This window comes from Charadrius vociferus, unplaced genomic scaffold (assembly GCF_000708025.1).
Source record: "Charadrius vociferus isolate BGI_N301 unplaced genomic scaffold, ASM70802v2 scaffold1145, whole genome shotgun sequence".
NCBI lineage: Eukaryota > Metazoa > Chordata > Aves > Charadriiformes > Charadriidae > Charadrius > Charadrius vociferus.
Window position 1 is genome coordinate 47,461 of NW_009648529.1, and position 23,820 is coordinate 71,280.

Sequence of the window (23,820 nt, forward strand, 5' to 3'; positions counted from 1 at the left end):
AATAATAAACAAACAAAAAAAACCATTGAGAATTTACAGCATCACCACACACATTAAGAAATTGAGTTAAATTAAAAGAGACCCCCCTAAACCCTCAGGGGAAACCCTTGTTCGCACTGTATCCTTTGCCCTCCAACTACCACCCCAAAAATATCTGCCCTGGGTGCTTTGCCCTCCCCAGCTAAGCCTGAACAAGACAACGCAGAAGTTCAGCAGCTTTGGCCTCCTCCCACACGGGACAAAGAGGTTGTTCTCCATGCTCAGTCACACCACCTCCACCACCACATCACTGCAAGAACACTGCTCTGTGCAAACACAAATGGGGGCTTCCTGTGCAGCTGGAGAGTGAAAAAAACAAATATATTTAGGTACACAGCAGGACCCCTCAAGATACAACTTCCAGGTTGTACAGTTGTCCTGATATTCTTCTAACCAGGCAGGGGCAACCTCATTGGCTCTGTTCAGAGGTGGCTGAAGAAAGCAAGCCCTCATCAGACATAAAAACAGAGAGGAGGAGAGGTAATGACACAAGCTGGAATACAGGGAATTCAAACATGAAAGAATAAACACACTATGATCTTTACCATGAAGGTGATACAACACCAGAAGAGGGATCAGGGAGATTGTGAGATATCCATTCCTGGAGATATATCCAAAAGTATCACTGGACAAGGCCATCAACAACCTCCTCTGACACCACCTACCCTCAGCACCAGATTGCACTGAGAAGTTCCAGTAGCATGAGGGCATAACATACGACACAAGCATTTCACCAGGCAAACACTGGAAATTGGAAAAATTGAATTGTTTGTAGAGGACCTTTTCCTCCATGCAGCGCAATGAGAGAGCAGTCATGAAAAATTCATCAACTGGCAAAAATAGCAAAAATCACAAAGATATTTCTGGCTGTGTCTCCTTCATTCAATAAACAACAGCTTAGAAAAGACTTCTTATTCCCTATCATGATGAGGTTCAAACCAAGGAAAAGGAAGCAAAGAGATTGCAGAAACTTCATCAATAAGTGCTCAAGTGCTTAGACCCAGAACTACCTCCTCAAACAACATCTGGACTTAGAGAGCTCCTGAGATTCCTGAGAAATACATAATTTTACAAATCTTCCCAAAAGTAAAGCGAAATGATGTATTGACACAAAAACAAAGATGACAAAATATACCAAAAGTTAAAAAGCCACAACCAATACTGGCACATGACGTAATGAAAAGAGACTTGGGCAGGAAGGGAAATTCAGCAGAACACAGCAGGCATCAGAGCTTGCCTGGGAGAGAAAGGAAAAAAAACAAAAAACACATCAGCAGCAAAACTGCCCCACGTGTCACTACCCCAACACTTTCACATCCCCCACTGAACCACTACAGCCAACCTCCCCCCAACACACCACCCCCCTCCCCAAGCATGACCACCCCACCAACGCACTTCCCCAAGACCACCACAGCCACCATCCAAAACTGAAAACCACAGCCAGAAACTTACTGCAATCCAAAAGCGAGGAAGGGAAAACTTCCATCTTTGCAAGCATCACCCTTGCCTGCCACCACCTATGTCCCTGGGATGCCACCTTCCCCTGGGAGAGGCTCCAGCTGCTGCAAAGGCCATGGCTCCCAGCCCGCCACAGCCCTGCCACCACCAGCAGGGAAACTTATGGAGAAGATCATACTGGGTACTATTGAAAGACATTTAAAGAACAATGCAATCACCAGGCACAGTCAATGTGGGTTCACAAAGAGAAAGTCCTGTTTAACTAATTTGATATCTTTCTACAATAAGGTCACCCACCTAGCAAAAGAAGGGAAGGCAGTGGACAGTTTTTCTGGATTTTTAGGAAGGCTTTTGATACTGTCCCACACAGCATCCTTCTAGACAAGTTGTCCAACTGTGAGATGAGCAGGTCCATGTTGTACTGAGTGAAGAACTGGCTGAACAGCAGGGCTCAAAGGGTTGTAGTGAATGGGACTACATCTGGCTGGCAGCCAGTCACCAGCGGTGTTCCTCAGGGCTCAATTCTAGGGCCAGTTCTGTTCAATATTTTTATCAGTGATCTGGATGCAGGAGTTGAATGCACCATTAGCAAGTTTGCTGATGATACTAAACTGGGATGTGCTGTTGACTCTCACGAGGAAAGAGGCCTTGCAGAAGGATCTAAATGGACTGAAGTATTGGGCAATCATCAATGGCATAAAATTTAACAAGAACAAACGCCGGATTCTGCACCTAGGACAGAGTAACACTGGGCACAAGTATAGATTGGGAGAGTGTCATGGTTTAACCCCAGCCAGCAGCTAGAACCACGCAGCTACTCGCACAGTTCTCTCCCTTCCCCCAGAATGGCAGGGGGAAGAGGGAGAAAAGGATGGGAAAAAGGGAAAGAATAAAGCCTTGTGGGTTGAGATAAAGACAGTTTAATAGAAACAATAACAGAAAAGGAAAATAATAATAATGATACAAGTCACTCACCACCTGATCAGTGATCACAAGTACCTGCCCCCCAGCTAAACCCATTTATATACTGAGCACGTTGTCTATGGTATGGAATATTCTATTGGACATTCCATTGTTCTGTCTGTGCTCCTTCTCAGCTTCTATGGGAAGCTGAAAACAGTCCTTGAAAAACATAAACATCACCTGGCAACAACTAAACCAACATGCATTGTTGACATTGCTTTCATACCAAATCTGAAACACAGCAACCACTGGAAAGAAAATGGACTCTGTCCCAGCTGAAAGCAAGACAGAGGAGTGGCTGGAGAGCAGCCCTGCAGAAAGGAATCCGAGGGTGCTGGTTGACAACAGGCTCAATAGGAGTCAGTCGTGTGCCCTGGCAGCCAAGAGGGCAAACCGTATTCTGGGGTACATCAAACACAGTATAACCAGCCAGTCAAAAGAGGTAGTTATCCAGCTGTATTTAGCATTGGTGCAGCCTCACCTTGAGTACTGTGTGCATTTCTGGGCCCCACAATTTAAGAAGGATGTTAAGGTACTTGAATGCATCCAGAGGAGGGCAACAAGGCTGGTGAAAGGGCTGGAAGGCGTGTCCTATGAGGAGCGGCTGAGGACTCTGGGTTTGCCTACTTTGGAGAAAAGGAGACTAAGGGGTGACCTCATTGCTCTCTACAGCTTCCTGAGGAGGGGAAGCAGAGATGAAAGTGCTGATCTCTTCTCCCTGGTATCCAGTGAGAGGATGCGTGGGAATGGTTCAAAGCTATGCCGGGGAGGTTCAGACTTGACATTAGGAAGCATTTCTTTGCAGAGAGGGTGGACAGACATCAGAACAGGCTTCCTAGAGAGGTGGTCGATGCTCCATGCCTATCAGTGTTTAAGAGGCATTTGCCCTTAATAACATGCTTTAACTGTTTTGGTCAGCCTGTTGGAGTAGATGATCGTTGTAGGTCCCTTCCAACTGAAGTATTCTATTCTATTCTATTCTATTCTATTCTATTCTATTCTATTCTATTCTATTCTATTCATCATTTCACAACCCTTCCAAACATGAAAAGGAAAGACCAGATAATATGAAAATATGAATATGAAAACAAAGGTGACACACAAGTGAAAGGAAAACAGACCACAACCAACACCAGGGTATTACAGACAGAAAAGAGACATGGCCAGGAAAAGAAAATTCAGCTGCAGGAAAGAGGCACCTCAGCTTGCCCTGCAACAACAGGGAAACCCTAATACACCTCCCCAGCACAGCTGCTCCCAAAGGCTCTGCCCCAGCATTTTCGCATCCCCCACTGAACCACTACAGCCAACCTCCCCCAACACACCACCACCCTCCCCAAGCACCGCCACTTCCCCAAGACCACCACAGCCACCAGCCAAAATTGAAAACCACAGCTGGAAACTCCCTGCAATCAGAAAGTGAGGAAGGGAAAGCCAGTGCACCACATAAAGCAGCCCACCTGCACCACCACCAAGCCTGACCAGGCTCCTGCCCAGCACCACCCACAGACCCACCATGGCTGTGCCTGCAATCCCACAGCAACTTCTGCGGCACAGCACCCCAACACTCCTGCTCCTCCTGCCAGCTCTCATCACCGCCTTTGCCTGCCACCACCTGCATCTCCACACCACCACCTTCCCCTGGGACAGCCTACAGCTCCTCCAGGCCATGGCTCTGAGCCCGACACAGCCCTGCCACCACCAGCACATGCCCTTGCCCTTCCTTGACACCCTCCTCCACACCAACCACCCACAGCAAGCCACTGCCACTGCCCTACCTCTGCATCATCCAGCACTTCTTCACCACCCTCAGCAGCCCAAGCACGCCCCACCACTGGGAAGCCCAGGCATGGCACCACCTCCTCAAACAGCTCCAGCACAACATACAGCAGATCAAGCAATGTGTGCCAGCCAATGGCATGCTCTTTGAAGGCCAAGGGCCCTGCAACCTGCTGCTCAGCATCAACAAATACTTTGGGTGCATCCAGGACTTCCATGGCACCCACCATCACAGCCCTTGCGCCTGGGACCACATCTGCCTCAAAGCTCACATCTGCTTCCAATGCCTCCACAACCTCACCCGCACCATGCACAATTAGCCCAATGACCCTGACCAACCCACATAGTCCCACCCACACCACCACCACTTCTGGACCACTGCCCCATCCCCACCTCTGTCCTCCCACCTCCCCTGACCGATGGCAAGAGCCACTGCAAGAACAGCCATGGACCCTGAGCCTCCATTGACTACTTGTTTGTTTATATAACATATTCTATTTACTTTGAAAATGGTTTTTATCTATTCATTCACCTATTTATTCAACAAAAAATAAAGACCTGTTGCAAAAAGCTTGCCAGTGCCTCTTGTCTCAGAAGCACAGGAATGAGCCTTTGGGGTGGGAGAAAACAACCTCCACTCAACACCTACTCCAAGCTCTGCTCCAAACAGGGCTCTGCAGATCCTATGCCTATTCTTCTCTTCGGCACCTCCCCAAGGATGCACTTTCCCCAACCTCTGAAAAACCTCTGCCAGGGTTTAGCCATCGTCATCAGAATCATCTCTTTAGTCCTTATCTCCTCAACATTTTCCACGTTCCATCCTGGTTTAGACCAGCTGATGAAGGAGAGGCACGGCAGAGATCACTTTGATTAGGCTGAGTTCGGCTACTCTTGCCACTTCAGGCATTTTTTCCACAACTCTCTTGTTGCGCTGCTTGAAAACTCCTTACAGCACAAACTATTCCAGGGCAACACAGACAAGGTATGAATCCTTACATTTTCTCTTGTTCAGCCTTACTCTTGGACTAAATGGTCAGGTTAATTGTTTTTTTTTTTCCCCCATGTGCTTTACTGTATTTATTTTAGATCAAGCATTGCCCATTCATTTTTTTCTATCCATTTGCTGTCACTACATGTAAATAATATCAGTAATTCTCAGCTCCTGGCCCCTCAGAACCAAACCTCCCCACCAAGAGGCATGCTGCTCCAGCCCCTGCATAGCCCTGTGGTATAGCTACATAGAAAAAGCGCTGCTGCCCAGAGAGCAACAAAAAATTGGGTGAGCAGATGGGAAGCGCAGGCTGATAAAAGTTGAACAGCACTCCTAGAAAAGATTTTGACTCCTACCAATATAACCATGCCTCTACTGGCCCAAGAACTGCAAATATTTTGTCATTTTGGTGCTCTGAAAATAATCCCATTCATTTCAGTTGACAATTCTTCTGAGGATCATGCCTTCATTAATGTGCTCAACTTTTTTTTTTTTTTTTAAATTCAGGATATGCAGCTGGACAGGGTTTTGTCTGGGACATCCTTGTACTCACCTTTGACTATCTGACTCTGGCTGTCTCCAAACTCCACATGGAAGACCTGGTACTAACTTGGACCTTTAACTATGGCATTCATCCAGTGATACTTCTTTTCCAGATCACTGCTCATTGCTCCATTTCTGCCTCTACGGATACATTGCATCACTTAATCCTGTGACTTTTCTCAGTTACATACTACCAAACTTTCTCTCCAAGTTCTTATCCTAGTTTTCTGAAAATAAAATTCCTCAAACCAGGACAACCTTTCCGCAACCTAGGCTGAGGCTCTTTCTGAATCTAACTCTCAGCTTCTCTCACATGCCATTTACGTTCTGGATCCAGATAAGGAAGAAAGCTTCGTATACTCTCCCTACTGCAGCTCACGTGCATTTGTTACCATGATGCATATGCAAAGATCTCCACCTATGAGCACCTCCAAAATCTGTCAGATGCACCTACTGGCTGCCAATTTGTGCACTCGGTGTTCAACCCTACCTCTTGGTAAAAGAAAACATTCACACTCAGATTTCAACTAGATTTGACAAGATGTCATACTGTTGCTACAACAATTAATTTCTCCACTCAAAAGCACAGCACACTTGCTTCTATTTACAGAATTTGCAGATGGATGAATGCATGATGCAACGGTTGCTCTATATCAATTTACACCACCTAGAGAAACTGTTTGTGGATATCTAAAAAAACACAATATAGAACATAAGGATAAGCTCTTAATCACCATCAAATGAACTAAATTGTGTTGCACAAATGATCAACACTGAAGAGAACTTATTTAAAATTAAATAAACCAAGCCATTTACTTACCATTGGCAGCCTGGATTGAAGCATCTGGAGATCATCATAACCATAAATCTGCTTAAAGACAGATAAGAATAAAACATCATTATAACACTTTTCTCTGATGCTGACCAATTTGGGGCTTTAAACAGAGTTTGACCTAGGCCCAGTCTATTTTAAAGGTGTACAGCTATACGTCGCATTGTGCCATCGTGGTGCACTGTAGCATTTTAAGGCTAGTAGAGCTAAGATTAAAATGGCTTGTCACTGATGTTGTTTCTTGGTGACAGCAGTCCTCTGAGGAGAGTATGACTGTCCCATCTTCAATACTGTTTTCACAGATGCATCATTCATCAACTTGTGAAAAATCTATAGGCCATTCAGATTTGGGAGTAAGAGCAGCTGCCGCCTTTCCTTCAATCATTACTTCTGAGAATAGCAGGATTTAAGATTTAATGACTATGCCACAAAGCAACCTATGGTATCCCCTCTCATTCAGTGTGATACAGAAAAATGATTAGAATAAAGTTTCTGATTCAAGAAAAGATAACCAAAAATATGTTGATCCTGGTCAGACATCAAAAAGCTATGTGCAATCCTTTCAAAGTGTGATAGACAGGACACATGGCACATTTCAACCATTATTATAATAAATCTATTCCAGTAACACAAACTAATATTACTCAAAGGGCCTAAAACCTGATACCACTGAAAACCATAGCAACATGCACATTTAGCTTCAACAGAAGCCAAATCAGGTCTGTACCAACAGTTCTGCAGTTTACTATCAACAGTAAACCCTCACCGAATACGTTTCAGATATTCTTCAGCATTTGTAACAAGAATTCCAGGTGCAACATGTACCAACAGAAATGTCTTGGCATAGACAGCAGCAGGTCCTGAGGGCCCACTTGCACCAAGGGTTAAGCAATCAAGGACAGGAACGATTAAATTGCTTACTGGGTAGGCAGGCAGAAGTCCTCCAGGTCCCACAATATACTGGTTATGCAACAATGGCGGTACACCTTGGGGCAGGTTTGGGGGAGCTTTGCCTATAGAATCAAAATACAGACACTTTAACAAGCCTTTAGAAAAGAAAAGGCTTCAGCATTGAGACAACACAGCTAACAAGCCCTGGCGGCTCCACTGTCATAGCCTGTAAGGAGGAAAACTACGCAAAATAATTTTGTGCTGGTTGATGAAAATGCTCAAAATAGCCTGAAGAGTTTAACCATGCCTCAAGGAAGGGGAAGCACAGGCTACTTAAGACTGAAAACAGTCCCATCAGAGAACAGTCTGATTTTGTCATTTACTTTGTCCAAAATGATTACAAGAATTACAGGAACTTCTCCTTTCCTCAGTCCTCTCCTAAAGGCAAAATTCAGGCATTGTTCTCATTCATTTTCTGCTCTGTCAACACATTCTTCCTTATCACCAGAATATACTGGAAAACACAAAATGTTGCCAGTGTACTTTTTGTGGGTGACTTAGTGCAGCTGAGAATAGCAAAGAGAAGATGACTGAAAGAGTTTCAGTTGCCTCCGTGAAGCAGTGCTAGGAAGCAGAAGAGTAAAAAAAAAAAAAAAATGCACTTTGGCCAGTCATTAGACACTTAATTTACAAGGTACTGGAATGAGAAATGAGAAATTCTTCTATAAGTAAGTTTGATCTTAATATTTAAATCTTTCACTTCCCTCCACAGGATTTCCTTTTAGCAGTTCAGGTTGATTAGAGAAGCAAGAGAGAATTTAGCATTGCTTCCACTTCAGTGCAAGAAGCCTCCCCACCTTTTCTCTTTGTGGACCCTTTTCCTGAATGCTATTTGCTATGGAATGACCCAGACATCAGGCACTCTTTTCCTTTCTGTAGATGTGGCAGTAGGGATGTAGCATATGATAATGAGGACACTGAAGTATATTTTGATACTGCCAAATGAATTCAAGTCACAGAGAAGACTGAAATTAAAGCTAAGGTGAACTCACAGCCAAGAGCTGATCACAACCTGGAATGCAAACTGGGCGAATCTCCTAGCCCAAAACTTCCAAAGTCAGAACTGCTCTGGTGTCTATTTATAAAGCTCTTTGGGGATGGAATATACTATATAAATGCCACATAACACCCTAACAAATATTTAAAATACACAAGACCAGGCAGCTTTACTTTATAAGCCAGCAAATAAAGCATGCTGAAAACGCTAGTCAAGACTGTGGATTTCTTAGCACAGTTATTGCTGGTGAGATGCTCAACTGACAGCCCTGCTGAAGTCCTCTGTCCATCCACGTGATTTGTTAATATTGCAAACCTGAAGACACTAGGGGAGCTGCCCGTGTGGTAGCAGCTGGTATAGACACACTGGTAACGCTCAGTCCAAGGCTGTTTGTAGTGTTCATACTGCTTGCCATGCTGACAACTGAAGAGGTGGTGCTAGTGGCTGAGGTTGAAAAAGTTGAAAAGGTTGTTGAGGGCTGGAGCGAAGTTGTGTTCTCAACACTAGTGTGCTAGAAAGGAGACAAAAAGAACGAGGATCACAGAGCAAATAAACCACAGTGGAAGATGCTGGGGGAAAAAAAAAAAAAACAACACCAACAATCTTCTAAGTAACAGCAGCACATGCAAAAGAAAAATATATGCATTATCTATGTACCAAGCAAGCAAGTAATTACATGGTTGCAATTTTTAAGTATTCAAAGAAAATTATTACGAGAGTTAAATTCAAACTGCCATATCATCAAAAAATTATACCACAGTAACTCAAATGTCACTCCATTGCATTATTTCTTGCCCTTTGCTTATATACTCCTTTAAGCTAGTACTTGTTATGTTAAATAAACTCCTATATTCTTCCAAAAGACAGTACTTGTTTTCAAAATACAGGACACTTATCATGATTTCTTCAATGCACTTGTGGAATTTAAAAGATGAAAACTGTAGTGCCCCACAACAGAGTCAATGTGGTAAACTGAAATGCAGACCAGATGTGTTACAGGAAAACATGAGGATAAAGGAGTTCCTGGTTTGAATCCAGCACAATACAGTAAGCTGATCACACTTGCGAAACAGTGTCATCAACACACAGAAGCCAAAACAACTCTGACAACAGAAAAGAAGGACATTTGGATACGCGTGAATTTTTAAGTTACATATTCAGTAGGGATGAGGCATTAAAAATCAAAATACAGGCATGAAGAAAAGCAGTAACCTATCTGCACACCCCAGCTGGGATTGTACAGAGGTACCCCATAACAGAACAAGGCTGACTTTTGTCTGTGCAACCTCATCTAGAGCACTCTGTTCAATACCATTTGCCTTATCATCTCAAATGCATTAAATATACAGGTGACAACAATGTCACATGGTAAATTCTTAAATCATCTGTCATGACATGTATCATTCCATCACCTGCATTTTGCCAGCTAACCTCTCCAGTGGAGACTGCTAACAGTCCACATTTTGGAGAAGTTTCAGCCAGGTACTTCTAATGATTTTTGAATTTATTTTTTTTTTTAGTTTTAATACATTTGTTACAATAATTTTTTTCTTTATTCCATCCCCCCACTTGCTGGCACAAAAATTTCCTCTACAGTTGTGTGACTGGGAAGTCTGTAACAGCTATTCTTGATCTAATACAAATCACAAGTGGTAACGACTTTTTTTTTTTTTTTTTACAACTAGAGGGCTGGCAGCCCTTCTTCCCTGAGATAAAGCTCTTGTTTCAGTTCTTAGTGTACTGGGACACGATGAACTTTAAGAGAGGGTCTTAATCATCAGATAAACTGATTATATGCCAAACATCTGTTGAAATGCAAATAGGACTTACTGCATGTGATGTGCTTGAAGACAACACTGAGGCAGGGGAGAGGCTGCTCTGATGACTGGAAAATGAGCTAGAAAGAAATTGCAAAGAATTAATAAAATTAATTTTTCCTAGAACATTTAAAAAAAAATACATGTATATATACACATATACATACAAACAGAGTAGGTAGCAGGATATTATTTAAATAATAAAAATCGTAGGTATACATACACACACAGTAGAATATTAAAGAAAAAAGTAAATAAAAATATTAAAGAAAAAAATTTCCTTTAATATCCTACTACCATTTAATGAAAAAAATTGAAGTACAGAGACAACAATTACTAAGAAGAAACATCTAAAACACCATTCATTTGTATTTATCAATTTACTATATTTTTAGTAAAACAATAGCTGCTTCAGGAATTATGTAGCAATGACTCCAAGACATGTAAAGTCCAAAACCAGAAGGTTTACACAACACATGGCTTGTTTCTCATTCTTTTCCTGAGCAACTGCTGCCGCCTGCCACAGGGCACAGGTATTAATTAGTTGAGGCAGTGCTTTGGTTTGACTCAGTGTTAGGTTGACGGTTGGACTTGATGATCTTAAAGGTCCCTTCCAACCTAGAGGATTCTATGATTCTATGACTCACTATGGTATTTCTCATATAATCTGCATAACATTAATCAAACCAATTAGAACTGCAGGGTATTTACCCCATAACTGTGCCAAAAGCCCCAACACACTCTCAAAAGACAGGGCGCAAAAAACCCAACCCCAGCAAATGAAGAGCATCTGTGAAAGCCCAAAAATTAGACATACTACTACAGAATCTGCCAATTTAATCAAAGCTGGTTCATACCACTACACCCCACCAAAAGTAATTTTCTCTTTGAAAAGATGAATCAGAACTGACAGTTCAGTTTTATACACATACACTGGAAAATATGAAAATAAAGAATCCCCTGATAAAAACCATCTGCAGATAATTTTGTTTTAGGAATCAACTCTGCTTTAGCATTATCTTTTTTCCCTAGCTGACCAGGCCTGTGAACTTTTGGCAGTAACAGTAGCATCAACATTCATCACAGAATCATAGAATGGTTTACGTTGGAAAGGACCTTGAAGATCATCGAGTTCCAACCCCCCTGCCATAGACAGGGACACCTCCCACTAGACCAGGTTGCCCAAGGCCACGTCCAGCCTGGCCTTGAACACCTCCAGGGATGGGGCCTCAGCAACCTCTCTGAGCAACCTATTCCAGTGCCTCACCACCCTTAAAGTGAAAAATTTCTTCCTAATGTTCAATCTAAACCTGCCCTCTTCCAGTTTATAGCCATTCCCCCTCGTCCTGTCACTACATGCCCTAGTAAAAAGTCCTTCCCCAGCTCTCCTGAAGGCCCCCTTTAGGTACTGGAAGGACGCAATAAGATCTCCCCTAAGCCTTCTCTTCTCCAGGCTGAACAGCCCCAACTCTTTCAGCCTCTCCTCATAGGAGAGGTGCTCTAGCCCTCGGATTCATCTGTAATCCAAAGATCTTTGAATGTCTCCCTGCAAGGTGACTGAAACTTGTTCTTAAATATTACACTGACAAAAATTATACCTTAGGTTCAAGGTAATAATAATAAATAAACAAAATGAACACTGAACAAAGGCAAACAAAACAAAGCCCTAAAATATATGTATGGTTTGGTGCTCAAAAAGCCCTTCATGTGAAGTCAGAAGCAAGAGAGATCCTAACCATAAAAAAAATATTTTAGTGTTCTCTATAGAAATAGCCACAAGAAAATACAGCAGTTTTCATAACAAAGCTGCAGGCTAAATTATATGCCCTAATTTAAGGGCAAACACTTCTGGTAGCTCTTCAAGGTGTGGGACCAGAATAAATCATGGCAGTTTCATAGATTAATTTTACTTCGACTCTTTAAAACCATTCCCTGTCTGCAGGAATTACAATGACACCACTTCAGTCAGCAAAGAAATGGTTCAGTCCAACATATGGTTTTAAACCACTCCCTTGCCCACTCTCCCCAGCTCTTCTAATAAGCCTTAATTGACCACATGACAACCAGTGCAAGCTGGCACGATTGCAGCAAGAGCCCCTTGAAACACAAAGCTGTTTATATACCATGAAAACTTGAGGACAGCAGCTGCTCTATCATTAAGAGGCAGCCCAGAGCTCATACTTTGCAACCAGAAACATCCTGGTACCTTCTGAATCTCTCTCCTAATTCTAGTTAATGTAAGAAAACTGGACCCTGGTGTCTGACAGCCCCATATGCAATCACACTCATGTTTGCCTTTTCCCCAAAATTGAACCCCTTTCAGTTTATCACAACTCCTACTGTACCTGCTTAACTGGGGAAGTGAGCTGCTGACCAAATCACTGGACTCAGGCAAGCTGGGCAATGTTGCCACGTGCTGCGATGCTGAAGGCAGAAGCGAAGCAGTGGTGGATATCACACTAGGCAGAGAACCAGCAGAAGGCAGTGAAGGAGAAGGCTCTGTCTTAGGTGCTGGAACTGATGAAGTAGCTGCAATGAGTTAGAGAGGCATTCAGAGACAAATTCCAGCATACCTGACATCCCAGCCTGGATCCAGGAACACAACAGTATTCTCCCCTTGGTTTACAAAAACCTGACCATTAAGAACCAGTAACAGTATCAAGCAATCTGTCTATGAATGAAAATTCAAACAGCAACAGAACTATATTTTTTTCCCTTTAAGCTCTTCACCTACAATAGATTTATAATTTGCACTGCTACATGCATAGTAAACTACAGTCTTCTGCACTTACCCTCCCACTATCTGGATTACTAACTTTTGCTCGCAAGTCAATCCTCATTCTAAAATTCCTTGTATTTGGTTCTGCAAAAAAGTAATTTGCACTTTTCAAGGCACTGTACAAATCTGCTTTTACCTACAGCTCTGCTTATTCATTCCAACCTACACGGCACCTTTGATGTTTGAGACTTGGATCGCTGGAGTACAAGGACACATATAATTTATCAGTTTGGAGAACTGAGTCAAATGTGTAATACAGTAGAATAAAAGAAGCTACAATAAAAGGCCACAATTGAGCACAGCATTAAGCACTTTTAATGGCTAAAGAGTTGTCAAATATTGTCTTACTTTATTTGACCTAGATAACAAAAAGCATTTAGCATTAATATTACTTTTAAGGCTATACAGAGTAGAACGTGTTTACCACAGATGCACCTTTCCAAAGGATCACTATACTGTAATAAGACACTGAACAACTCTACCGCCTGACATAACACCCAGCTGTTTCTACACTTATCTCTTGTCCTCCAAAGATAATACACAGAATTAGAGGCACTCACCCACCGATAAAACTCGGAGTTGAGCCCTGCCTTCTGCTGGGCCATGCTTCTATACCACACCAGTGACCACTACCCAGCAGATCATCACTAACTTGCAATGCACGTGAAGACGTGATCAGAATGATCACCAAACAAAAGTCAGATATATGCTTGGAAGTTACGCATGACAGTTTGTTCACATTATTGGTTTGGTTTCCTCGTTAAATGACCCAAGTCAGGTTGCTGGATTAGGTGCTATGCCAACAGAAATCAAGAGGTCTTGGCCTTGGCAATAAGTATGAGGGTAACTGACAGAGAAGGCAATTCAAATGACAAACAGAAACATAGCTATGAAGAAGGCAACTATATCACACCTGAAAACTCCTGACAAGAAACATAAAAATAAGTAACATTTACAACTCAATACATTTAGAGCAGGGTTCCCTTCTTGAAGTAAAAGTAGATGTCCTCAATACAAGGGACAGAAGCACCATCTTCATTAAGACACCTTACAAAATGCCTGAACACAGTGTGCAAGACAAAACCAGGAGACAAGTAGGATGGTCATAATTATAACACACCAACCATACTTTGAACTAATGGTTTAGGAAGCACGAGATCTGGATATTAAAGGACAACAGCAGCAAAGATAAGAGATGAATAACTACGAATATTATCAGCACATACAGAAGGGAAAAAGTCAGTACTTTCAAATGTTAAGAAGAATTTCAAAATAGTTTGGATGCATGAAATAGATACATGGAAGACAACCGATTCCAGTTCATGTGCTTAGGATACAGAAAACAACAAGTGTTCCCAAAAGAGAACTGGCATAGAAAGAGAAACTAATAAAGCTGTTATAGATTAATTACAAAAATATTAGGAGTTTTCAGATCTTTGTTTTCCATAGCAAAAAGACAAGTCCTGTAGTGAATTTCATAAATTGTTTATTAATTCTGTACATGAAAGCAAGAAAGTTTTCCATGTGAAAAGTTGGGTTTATATATAACAATCTTTTAAGTGGTAACTCTTTGGGCATACACACTCCTGCTCACTTAGTAATGGTTTTAAACTGAGATAATAGTTTTAAACTGACATAACAGTTTTAAACTGAGAGAGGGTAGATTTAGATTTGATATTAGGAAGAAAAATTCTTTCCTCTGAGGGTGGTGAGACACTGGAACAGGCTGCCCAGAGAAGTCGTGGATGTCCCATCCCTGGAGGCGTTCAAGGCCAGGTTGGATGGGCTTTGAGCAACCTGGTCTAGTGGGAGGTGCCCTTGCCCAGGGCAGGGGGGTTGGAACTAGATGATCTTTAAGGTCCCTTCCAACTCTAACCACTCTATGCTTTAAATTGAACTTGGCACTAACAAAACACTGTTTACAGGTCTCAATACTCAACTTCTTTCTACTCAAAAGTGTAAAAAAAAAAAAAAAAAAAAAAGGCTGCCCCACTAATGACCTATCTGAAGAGATGTTTAAAAGGAGGATAGACCTAAAATTGAAATGTTGGAATTCCAGAAGATGTTAATTCACACTGCTGCCCTTGAAAACTTCCACAGAGCAGCACATAAAAGTCAGAAGAGTGAATACTATAATTATTTTAACTCCAGGAAGAGAGTTGTAGGGGTGCTACACATAAAATACCACATAAGAAACAGGCCAAGATGAAGATAACAGAAATGCCTGTATCAGAGCCAGTACTGTGTTAATGTTACTCCACTGCAAGGCAGCAAGCTACCCAGCAGATGGAGCATGCTCGTCACCCTTATTCCCCACAGGCTTGTAACAGGACATAAATAGCACTATACCCAGTGAGAGGTGCATTCAAAGAATGTGACTGTTTCATTACAGCTAAATGCTACTTACTGCTTCCCAACTGAGAAGTGGAAGAATTGTTAAGAAATTTGATGTTAATTCTTAATTTTATATTTTAATTTTATATTATTTTTCGGCAGACAAATTCAAAAGAAAAAGAAGCTTCTCTAATTCCAAGACCGCTTAGGTTTGTAGATTTAATAGGGCTGCTTTCATACTTCAGTTTTAGTCAAGAAGCAAGCAGTATATATCCTATGCAAGTACAAAATAAACTCAAACGGGTCAGCCAAAAATTAGCCAGTGAGAACAATAGAAAACCTTTAACCAGATGTCACTGCTACAGTCGTGCACACAGCAAATAGTAAGGAAAAATCAGGAAGTCCTGTGCAGAACCAAGCTTCGTAAACTTACTGTCAAGAGTTGCCTGTATCCTAATACCACTGTGCCCATTCTGTAAATAAAGGAGAAATGAATGAATAAATTTTAGAGGTATGTTAAATTTTCAGACTGAATCACAAATTGAACATGCTCCATGCAAAATATTATATTCATTCTAAATTGAAAGACCAAAAAGGCAGAAAATTAACATTTTACTGGCTTTAACAAAGCCACATAATAGAGTCTCAAGTGTAAGGTGTCCTGAACATACAGAATCCCATACACTACCCATATTATACCCATCAGCAGGAGACCTTCTCATGTATTGTATATAACAAACTACAGGTTTACACCAATATGAAAGAAAGAATTGCATTATCATATAGGAAATAGTTGTGCTTTTGATCTAATGCAACTCACAATTTTAACTATCCAAGTTACACAGAGACGCCAATTTTTTTCCATTGAAAGATAAGACTTGAGGAGCACCAGTTGTTTTTTGGATAATGGAGTACAGAAATGGATTGTTTACACTTGATCCTCACCAGTACACACGAGCTAGTGCAGAACACAAGTGTGACTGAGCCATTATATAACAAAGGCCAGAAGTAAAACTTACAAACTCTCACAAGTTCCTTAAACATTTAATAAATTAAGTTCTCTTAAAACAAACCCACATTTCATATACAAAGAGAGTAGATGCTTTTGAATATCTCCTGAGAGAGATCCTCTCTGTCCTAGATTAGACCTCTCCCTATACTTTTTAAAATAAACAAATGAAACTAATTCCCATCGCTGTTTAAATCCAACAAGAGAGTAATGCTGGAGGGGCCACAAACAGTTTGGGATCCATTCGCTAGGTGCCGTATAAATTTAACAAATTATATACCTTTGGATAGAAATTGTCAAGTTACAGCAAAAAACCATGACTAATACTTACACACAGATAGTTCCTTTTTTAAAAGCTAAGCTTCAGGGAAGAAAGCTCAACTAGAATGTTAAGTGTTACTAAGAAAAAAGGTCAAACAGCAATTTAAGATGTCAAAACCCATAAAATCAGAGGTTCTTATATCCCAAATACAAAAAATGGCTACACAATAGGAAAAGAAAAAACAAATAAGAGAGCGAGTGGACTTGGGAATCAAAAATACCACTTGGCTTGGTTAAAATATTAATATAGCAGGGTAATACAAGTCTAACAGGAATAAGAATATTTCACCTTTTTCAAGGTCTTATTTCTGGAATTCACTCACCGTAACTGCCACAGGGGTTGATTCAGACAGAGCCATGGAGCTTTGGTACACTATCCTACTATGCACAGAATTCTGGTCATAGGAGGAAGTTGTTGTTACTGGGCTAGTGCTCTGGGATGAGCAGGTCAGACTGGAAGAAGTGATGGCAGAGGTTGTGTAGGTGGACTCCTGTACTGTATTGGATATTGGCAAAGAGGTATTCAAAGGATCACTGGAAAAAGTAAAAATTATTTATCTTTGTAAATTATATCTCAAACACCTTCATGAAAATATCAGCTCCTATACAGTTATCTAGAACTACCTTAAACATGTAGTCAAATCTACATTATTTATACTAGAAAATCTAATCATGAAAAAAAATATATTATTTTGCTTTGGTCCCCAGTAATCACTGCTTCAAAACCATCAGTTGCACTAAGCACCATTCACTTTCCTCCTGCCAGCCCAACCAAAACAAGAGTTTACACACAAGCACTTTTCAGTCATGTTATTTCCACCTTCTCAAAGGATAAATTAACAATCAATCTTGTTTTACACAACTAGATCCATAAAGCCTGGTATATGAGAAACACCTATTCTCTTTTTACAGTAGAATTCAGCAGTCTAACAGAATGAACTATGCAAAGAGGAAAAAATACTTTAAAAAATAGAGTGCTTTACTTTCTAAACAGCTTAAATCATTTATAGAACTAGAAACGAATGTGAAGGTTCATTTTTACTAGTATTTCCGAATTAACTTCAGGAAGCTTTTTACTGAAGCCAATTTTTGAATGAATAAGAAAGAAAAAAATGGGTTACTGGTACATTGGCATTTATCATTGGCTATTTTAGCATTTCAGTAAGAGCTTCTGCATACTGAAAGTCTGGCTTCTTTTCTCATCCCATAGGAGCAACAGATCTGTAATTTGGTGCCAATTTACTGACACACACATATGCTACAAGGGTCATATCTCCTGGATCAAAAGCAGAAAAATTCGGGTTGTGACAAACAAACCCTCAAACAAATTTGAAAACCGGGACAATTAAACGCGAGAAAGCAATTCTGTAAAGTGTAGTTATTATAAGGTTATTTATATTCATGTTATCTCCAGCTTCACATCAACCCATCCAGAGAGATTTTGATTGTCATTAGAAAATAAATTTCTTCTTTAAAATGCCATCCACAGAAAACACTTAGCCTTACAAGTCATCATATTTCCCCCTCTCATTACATGGTAACTGTGCCTTGAAGATTTTGGCACAAACTTGACCCCTTAAAAAAGACACGTAAGAATGCACAAGGGGAACTCACACGTACTTTACAGATTTTGAGTACAAGCTATTGTTGGTCGCCTGGCTGGTATTCTCACTGCTTGAAGCTGATCCAAACTCTGGGAGTACAGGCTCTGATCCAAATTCCAGAGCTCCAAACTGAACATTTAACCCTGTCACATCCGCTGATCCAGGCATCTCCACTGCAGAGGCAGGAATCTTAAAGGAGGAAAAAGCAGCCATAATTACTTTGCATACATCATCTGTATTAAAGATATCAGTAACCGACACCCTCTCCTCCTTTAACTACAGGCTTCTTCAGTTACTGCCTCAGCCTTCGCTGCTAACTAGATCTGCGACAACCCCCGACTTTACATCACATAAATTAACTACATTCTTGTAACCTGAAATTAATTCATTGATTCTATGCCCTGATCTGAAGCTGAAAGAATAAGCCATACTATTCTACAATATCAGTGTCATCCATGTCCATCCCCCTTTCAGCCAGCACTCATATTTTGGCTACTAAGTCAATCCAAAAATCACTCAGTAACAGTCGTTTTCTATATAGAGCAATCCGATGTGTGCTCAGAAAAGACATCATCACTGTATTTTGGACCTAAAAACTATCCAGCTTAGCATTTCCTGCTTTATAAACAAGAAATAGACCATGGTCTTTGCTCTCCTTCTCCCTAGCAACTTATATAAAGAATAGAATCATAAAATCATTTAGAGACCCTGAAGATCATTGAGTCCAACCGTTAACTTAACACTACCAAGTCTACCTCTCCTCATAAGGCTTGTTCTCTAGACCCTTCACCAGCTTCATTGTTCTTCTTTGGACACACTCCAGCACCTCAATGTCTTTCTTGTAGTGAGGGGTCCAAAACTGAACACAGTATACAAGGTGCAGTGCCAAATACAAAGGGACAATCACTTCCCTATTCCTGCTATCCATTGATATAGTGGGGAGCTGTAACATTTTTCTAACAGCTGTAGAGGTGTCTACTGGCAACGGCTCGCGGAGTTTTACCTGGGAGGAGAAGGACTCCAGCCCAGGAGGAGGAACAGGGACTGCCTGTGTTTGTTGTTGCTGTCGCTGGGTCAGCTGGCTCAGAACTGGGGATGGTTCAGGCTGGGATTTAAAGTCTGGTCAGTGTTGGGAAAAAGAAATATCAAAATTAAAGCATTAAACTCTGCTCTTCATGCTTCTACTCTTTATGAAAGAATTTGGGTGACCTGTCATGCTCGACAGCTATGATTTTATAGAATGTGCAAGTCTGTCTCAGACTTCACATGAGTTTCATGTTGAACATTACCACTGCAATAATGAGGCCAACATTTGATATTCTCTATTTTAAATAAACAGCTGCGGGCAAACATTATTTAGCTTTCCTCAAAAATATGAAAACAAACCTATCTATACAGTCACGTAATATTATCACACATTAGGCCTCAAAAACTGTTATGGATTATTTTAATCAAAGACTGCAAGTTTCACTGCAATTAACTGTGTCAATAAATTGTGATCACTTCCAAGGGGTCTGGAGGTATTATGAGTTAGGATTTCCTGCTCCTACAAAGGAGAGGATTTTCAACACAAATAGGAAGTCGTTTACCATCTCAATCTGGCTGAAAGTCAAGAGACACTGGACACTGACAGTTTTTTTCCCCCCCCAAGTCTTCCCCTTTCATATTTTTCAGACACTGAAAGCCAGGCAGCGGATCAGAGCACTGGTCAACAACCATAAGAGATCCACAGCATTTGCATTGTGAAGGTCTTTTTATTCACTAATTTTACTCAATTAAATGAAAAATCCATACAATTATGAATAGACAAAATAGGTAACCTGCATCATTCTCAGCACACGTAGCCTATCAAAACATAATGTCTATTACCAGCAGGTAAGTGTGACACTTACAATGTTGTAACCAATTATATTAGGATTACATTTTTTAGAAAAAGCTTTTCATTTAAGACAATTTTAAACTGTCATTGGCATTAAGAAATCTTACAGGCTAACAGAGAAGGAGAAAGAAAACTTACCAAACTGACTAAGGACTGAGGACTGAGTAATGGGCGGTTTCAGATCCCAGGATGATGTGGTAGTTATGGTAGTGGTGGTAGAGCTACTATTGTTTTGTTGAGAAGTAAACTGACCCAAACCTGGAGATTTCAATTGGTCCAAGATTTGGGATCCAGTAGAGTTTGCCAATTTAGAGGATCCAAGTTCTCCAAAGCCAGGACAAATAACTGCAGACTACCAAAAGACAAAAAAAAAAAAAAAAAAGAGGGGAAGGAGTAAAGTATTTAATAAGTAATTTGAACATAACCATAGGGTCAATGCCTACAGCTGCTATTTGGCAGCAACCAAAACCTCTTCAGTCCTAGATTACTAATAAATGACCAATAAAAAATTCAGCAGTTGTAGCATATGACCAACTTCCACCACCAATTGCAACGATACTGATTTACTTGAATCCACGCATCTCAAAATAGCATGTATTTACTAATAGTTGAACTGATTTTAAGAGAATAAATACAAGTGCCCAATTTCAAGCCCTCACAATTGACTCAGAAATAATCAGGTTTCCACAAAAAGCAGTCAGATATGTGCTTGGAAATAACACATTGTAGTTTTCTGGCATACAACTCTTCACTATAAAAAAAAATTATTTAATCCTAAATCAGCATGCAGTAAACACATCCGCTCTCTACTCAAAAATTAATACAAGTACTTCATGTAAACTGAGAAAGAACTACTTGGCAAAACCAGTAAAAATTAGTAATCCTTTTTTTGTATGTGTGAATGGAATTCTTAATTCCATTCCTTCAACATTTGCAACCTGAACTTTACAAATACTGAAACATCTCATGAAATGACCAGTACTGGTGTCCTGGTTCCGGCAGGGATGGGGTTAATCTCCCCAGGAGCCGGCAGGGGGCAGGTATTCCATACCACGTGACCCATGCCCGGGCTATAAGAGGAGCTAGCCGGGGCGAGGAGAGGAGTCGCCACTCGGGGGTGGGCTGCGGCGGCGCGGGTCTGGTCGGTGCGCTTCGCGGCGGTATTGTAATCCCGTCTTCATATCCCTTTATCGGTGTTACTGTTTTGTTTCCATCTTCCCTTTTGCTGTTCTGTTAAATTGCACTATTTTAACCCATGAGTTTTGCCCTTTCGATTTTTTTTCCCACAGCTGTGTGAATAGAGCAAGCGGCTGCATGGTTCTTTGTTGCTGGCTGAGGCCAAACCACAACATTGGAAAAGCTGTTTAACCTGAAATATTTACTCATGAAGAATATTTAGAAATCATAAGATAATTTTACCAGACTTTGAGGAGAATAAGAGTTTACAGCACTGGAGTTGCCAGTTCCTGATGCCATCTGGGTGCTGTGCTGAGAATTTGTGAAGACTAGGGCTTGGCCAAAGGTCTGCTGCTGGGGAGCCTCAAATGAGTCACCTTCTGTTTCTTGGGTAGAAGCCACAGGCTTTTGAAGCAGCATTACCAAATCAATGCTGTAAGAAAAAGCAAAGTTTGGCTGGAATAAACATGATTAAGTTGCATTGAAACTGAAGAAAGCACTAACAATACTAAAGCTGCTGTATCGGCAACAGAATTATTACTGATTAACAGTCTTTTCAAATATTGCTTGTCTGCCATACAAAAAGAGGTAGAATAGAGGTTTTTGCCATAAAGTAAAATTCTGCTAGCTGAAAGCTTCCACTACAGTTAGAATATAAGTTCTTTGCTCTCTTTTCAAACACCATCAAATTTATATCGTGTATCACATAAATAACCTATATGATTAATATAACCAAGTAACTGGAGACAAGTCATACATTATATTTGAGTTGATCCTGCCTGCAAGCCCATTATATATATATTGATAATCCACACTCTCTGTATATCACACTATCCCTTTAAAAAGAGCAAGGGATCAAAGTCCTACCTCTGTATAGGGTGGGTATGAGGACAGTAAAGAATGAAGTCACACATGCAACATTTGAGTGAATGTGATGTCATAGATGTCACAAGAGCAGCAGAAATTAGAAGTTAAGCTTCTCCGATAGTAGGCACATATCCAAAATTACTCTACCACACATACCTGAGCAAGATGAGAAATATGAATTTTCTTATATTTAGCATGGCTTACTAACCCCTACCATGTTTAGCACAGGTTTATCCAAGGAAAAGCAAAGCATTCAGACAATAAAAGAAATCTACTCCAAAAATTCTGACTTAAGTTTATCCTAAATATACTGCAGGCTTGGGCTGAAGAGCTGCTTCCAGCACTTTCATTAGCATAGATTTCTTAATGCCCAAACCTTTCTTATGGCAAGTAAAAACAAAAACCACACTGAAAAAACAAAACACCAGAATTTGAGTTAATATTTTCTAACATAATTTGAGGGACATCCACTGGAAGAATACTTGCATTAGAACAATGAACATGTGAGCATATCACCTTTAAGAAGGAAAGGAATGGAATATAAACTGTAGACCAACTGATACCATACCTCTTCCAGGTCACATCCATGTTATAAGGAAAATTTTGCTGCAGTCTGGAGTACAGCAGTACAGCTATATCAGGATGTTTGGGACCATTAGGCCATCTAGTTTTCAGATCTCATGCTATCCAACTACCAAAGTCTTCATCACACAACTTTAACCTGCTCTCCTGAGACCTGAGGCTAATGCAGGCAACTGATTCCACATCATCATCAGCCAGGCATTTGGTGAAGACAAAGGCAGGCAAAGGCAGGCAGCAACTGCCATATTTTTGGTTCTCTATCTGAACTCTGTATCATCAGTTAAGCCAAGTAATTGTGATGCTTACCAGGAAATTCACTTTCTTGCCAATGCAAGCTTTTCTGTTAACATATTTGTCAAAGCACTATGTTCTGAACACTTTCCGCATCTACAGGGGCAGGCTTTCCATTTTCTGGACAGCAAAGCCAGTGCTTTCTTTTCAACAGCAGCAAACTTTTTTTCCCAGCTACTTTTGTTCCTGCCTATAAGTGGTCTTTGTGCATGTCCTGGTTACAGCTGGGATAGAGCTAATTTTCTTACTGGCAGCTGGTATAGTGCTGTTTTGGATTTAGGATGAGAATAATGTTGATAAGATACTACTATTTTAGTTTTTTAGTTGTTGCTAAGCAGTCAAGAACTTTGCAGCTTCTCATACTGGCCTGCCAAAAAGAAGGCAGGGGGCACCCAAGAAGCTGAGAGGGGACACAGCCAGGACAGCTGACCCCAACTGACCAAAGGGATATTCCATACCATATGACATCATGCTCAGCATATAAAGCTGGGGAAATAAAGAGGAAGGGGGGACATTCAGAGTTATAGTGTTTGTCTTCCCAAGTAACTGTTACATGTGATGGAGCTCTGCTTTCCTGGAGATGGCTGAATATCTGCCTGCCAATGGGA

At 40.9% G+C, this 23,820-nt stretch overlaps 1 protein-coding gene across 1 annotated transcript in view; it reads right to left on the bottom strand.

Moving 5' to 3' along the window:
- LOC104287134 (ubiquitin-associated protein 2-like) overlaps window positions 1–23,820 on the bottom strand; it is a 38,231-nt gene that overhangs the window by 8,704 nt on the left and 5,707 nt on the right. Inside the window, exons 2-12 of the mRNA XM_009885800.1 lie at window positions 21,716–21,905; window positions 20,435–20,648; window positions 19,339–19,536; window positions 18,434–18,650; window positions 17,137–17,347; window positions 15,917–15,956; window positions 12,716–12,881; window positions 10,384–10,450; window positions 8,869–9,064; window positions 7,527–7,618; window positions 6,594–6,641 (exon numbers count right to left, since the gene is read on the bottom strand). Of these exons, the coding sequence (XP_009884102.1) occupies window positions 6,594–6,641; window positions 7,527–7,618; window positions 8,869–9,064; window positions 10,384–10,450; window positions 12,716–12,881; window positions 15,917–15,956; window positions 17,137–17,347; window positions 18,434–18,650; window positions 19,339–19,536; window positions 20,435–20,648; window positions 21,716–21,905 (1,639 nt within the window). The remainder of the gene's footprint in view (window positions 1–6,593; window positions 6,642–7,526; window positions 7,619–8,868; window positions 9,065–10,383; window positions 10,451–12,715; window positions 12,882–15,916; window positions 15,957–17,136; window positions 17,348–18,433; window positions 18,651–19,338; window positions 19,537–20,434; window positions 20,649–21,715; window positions 21,906–23,820) is intronic.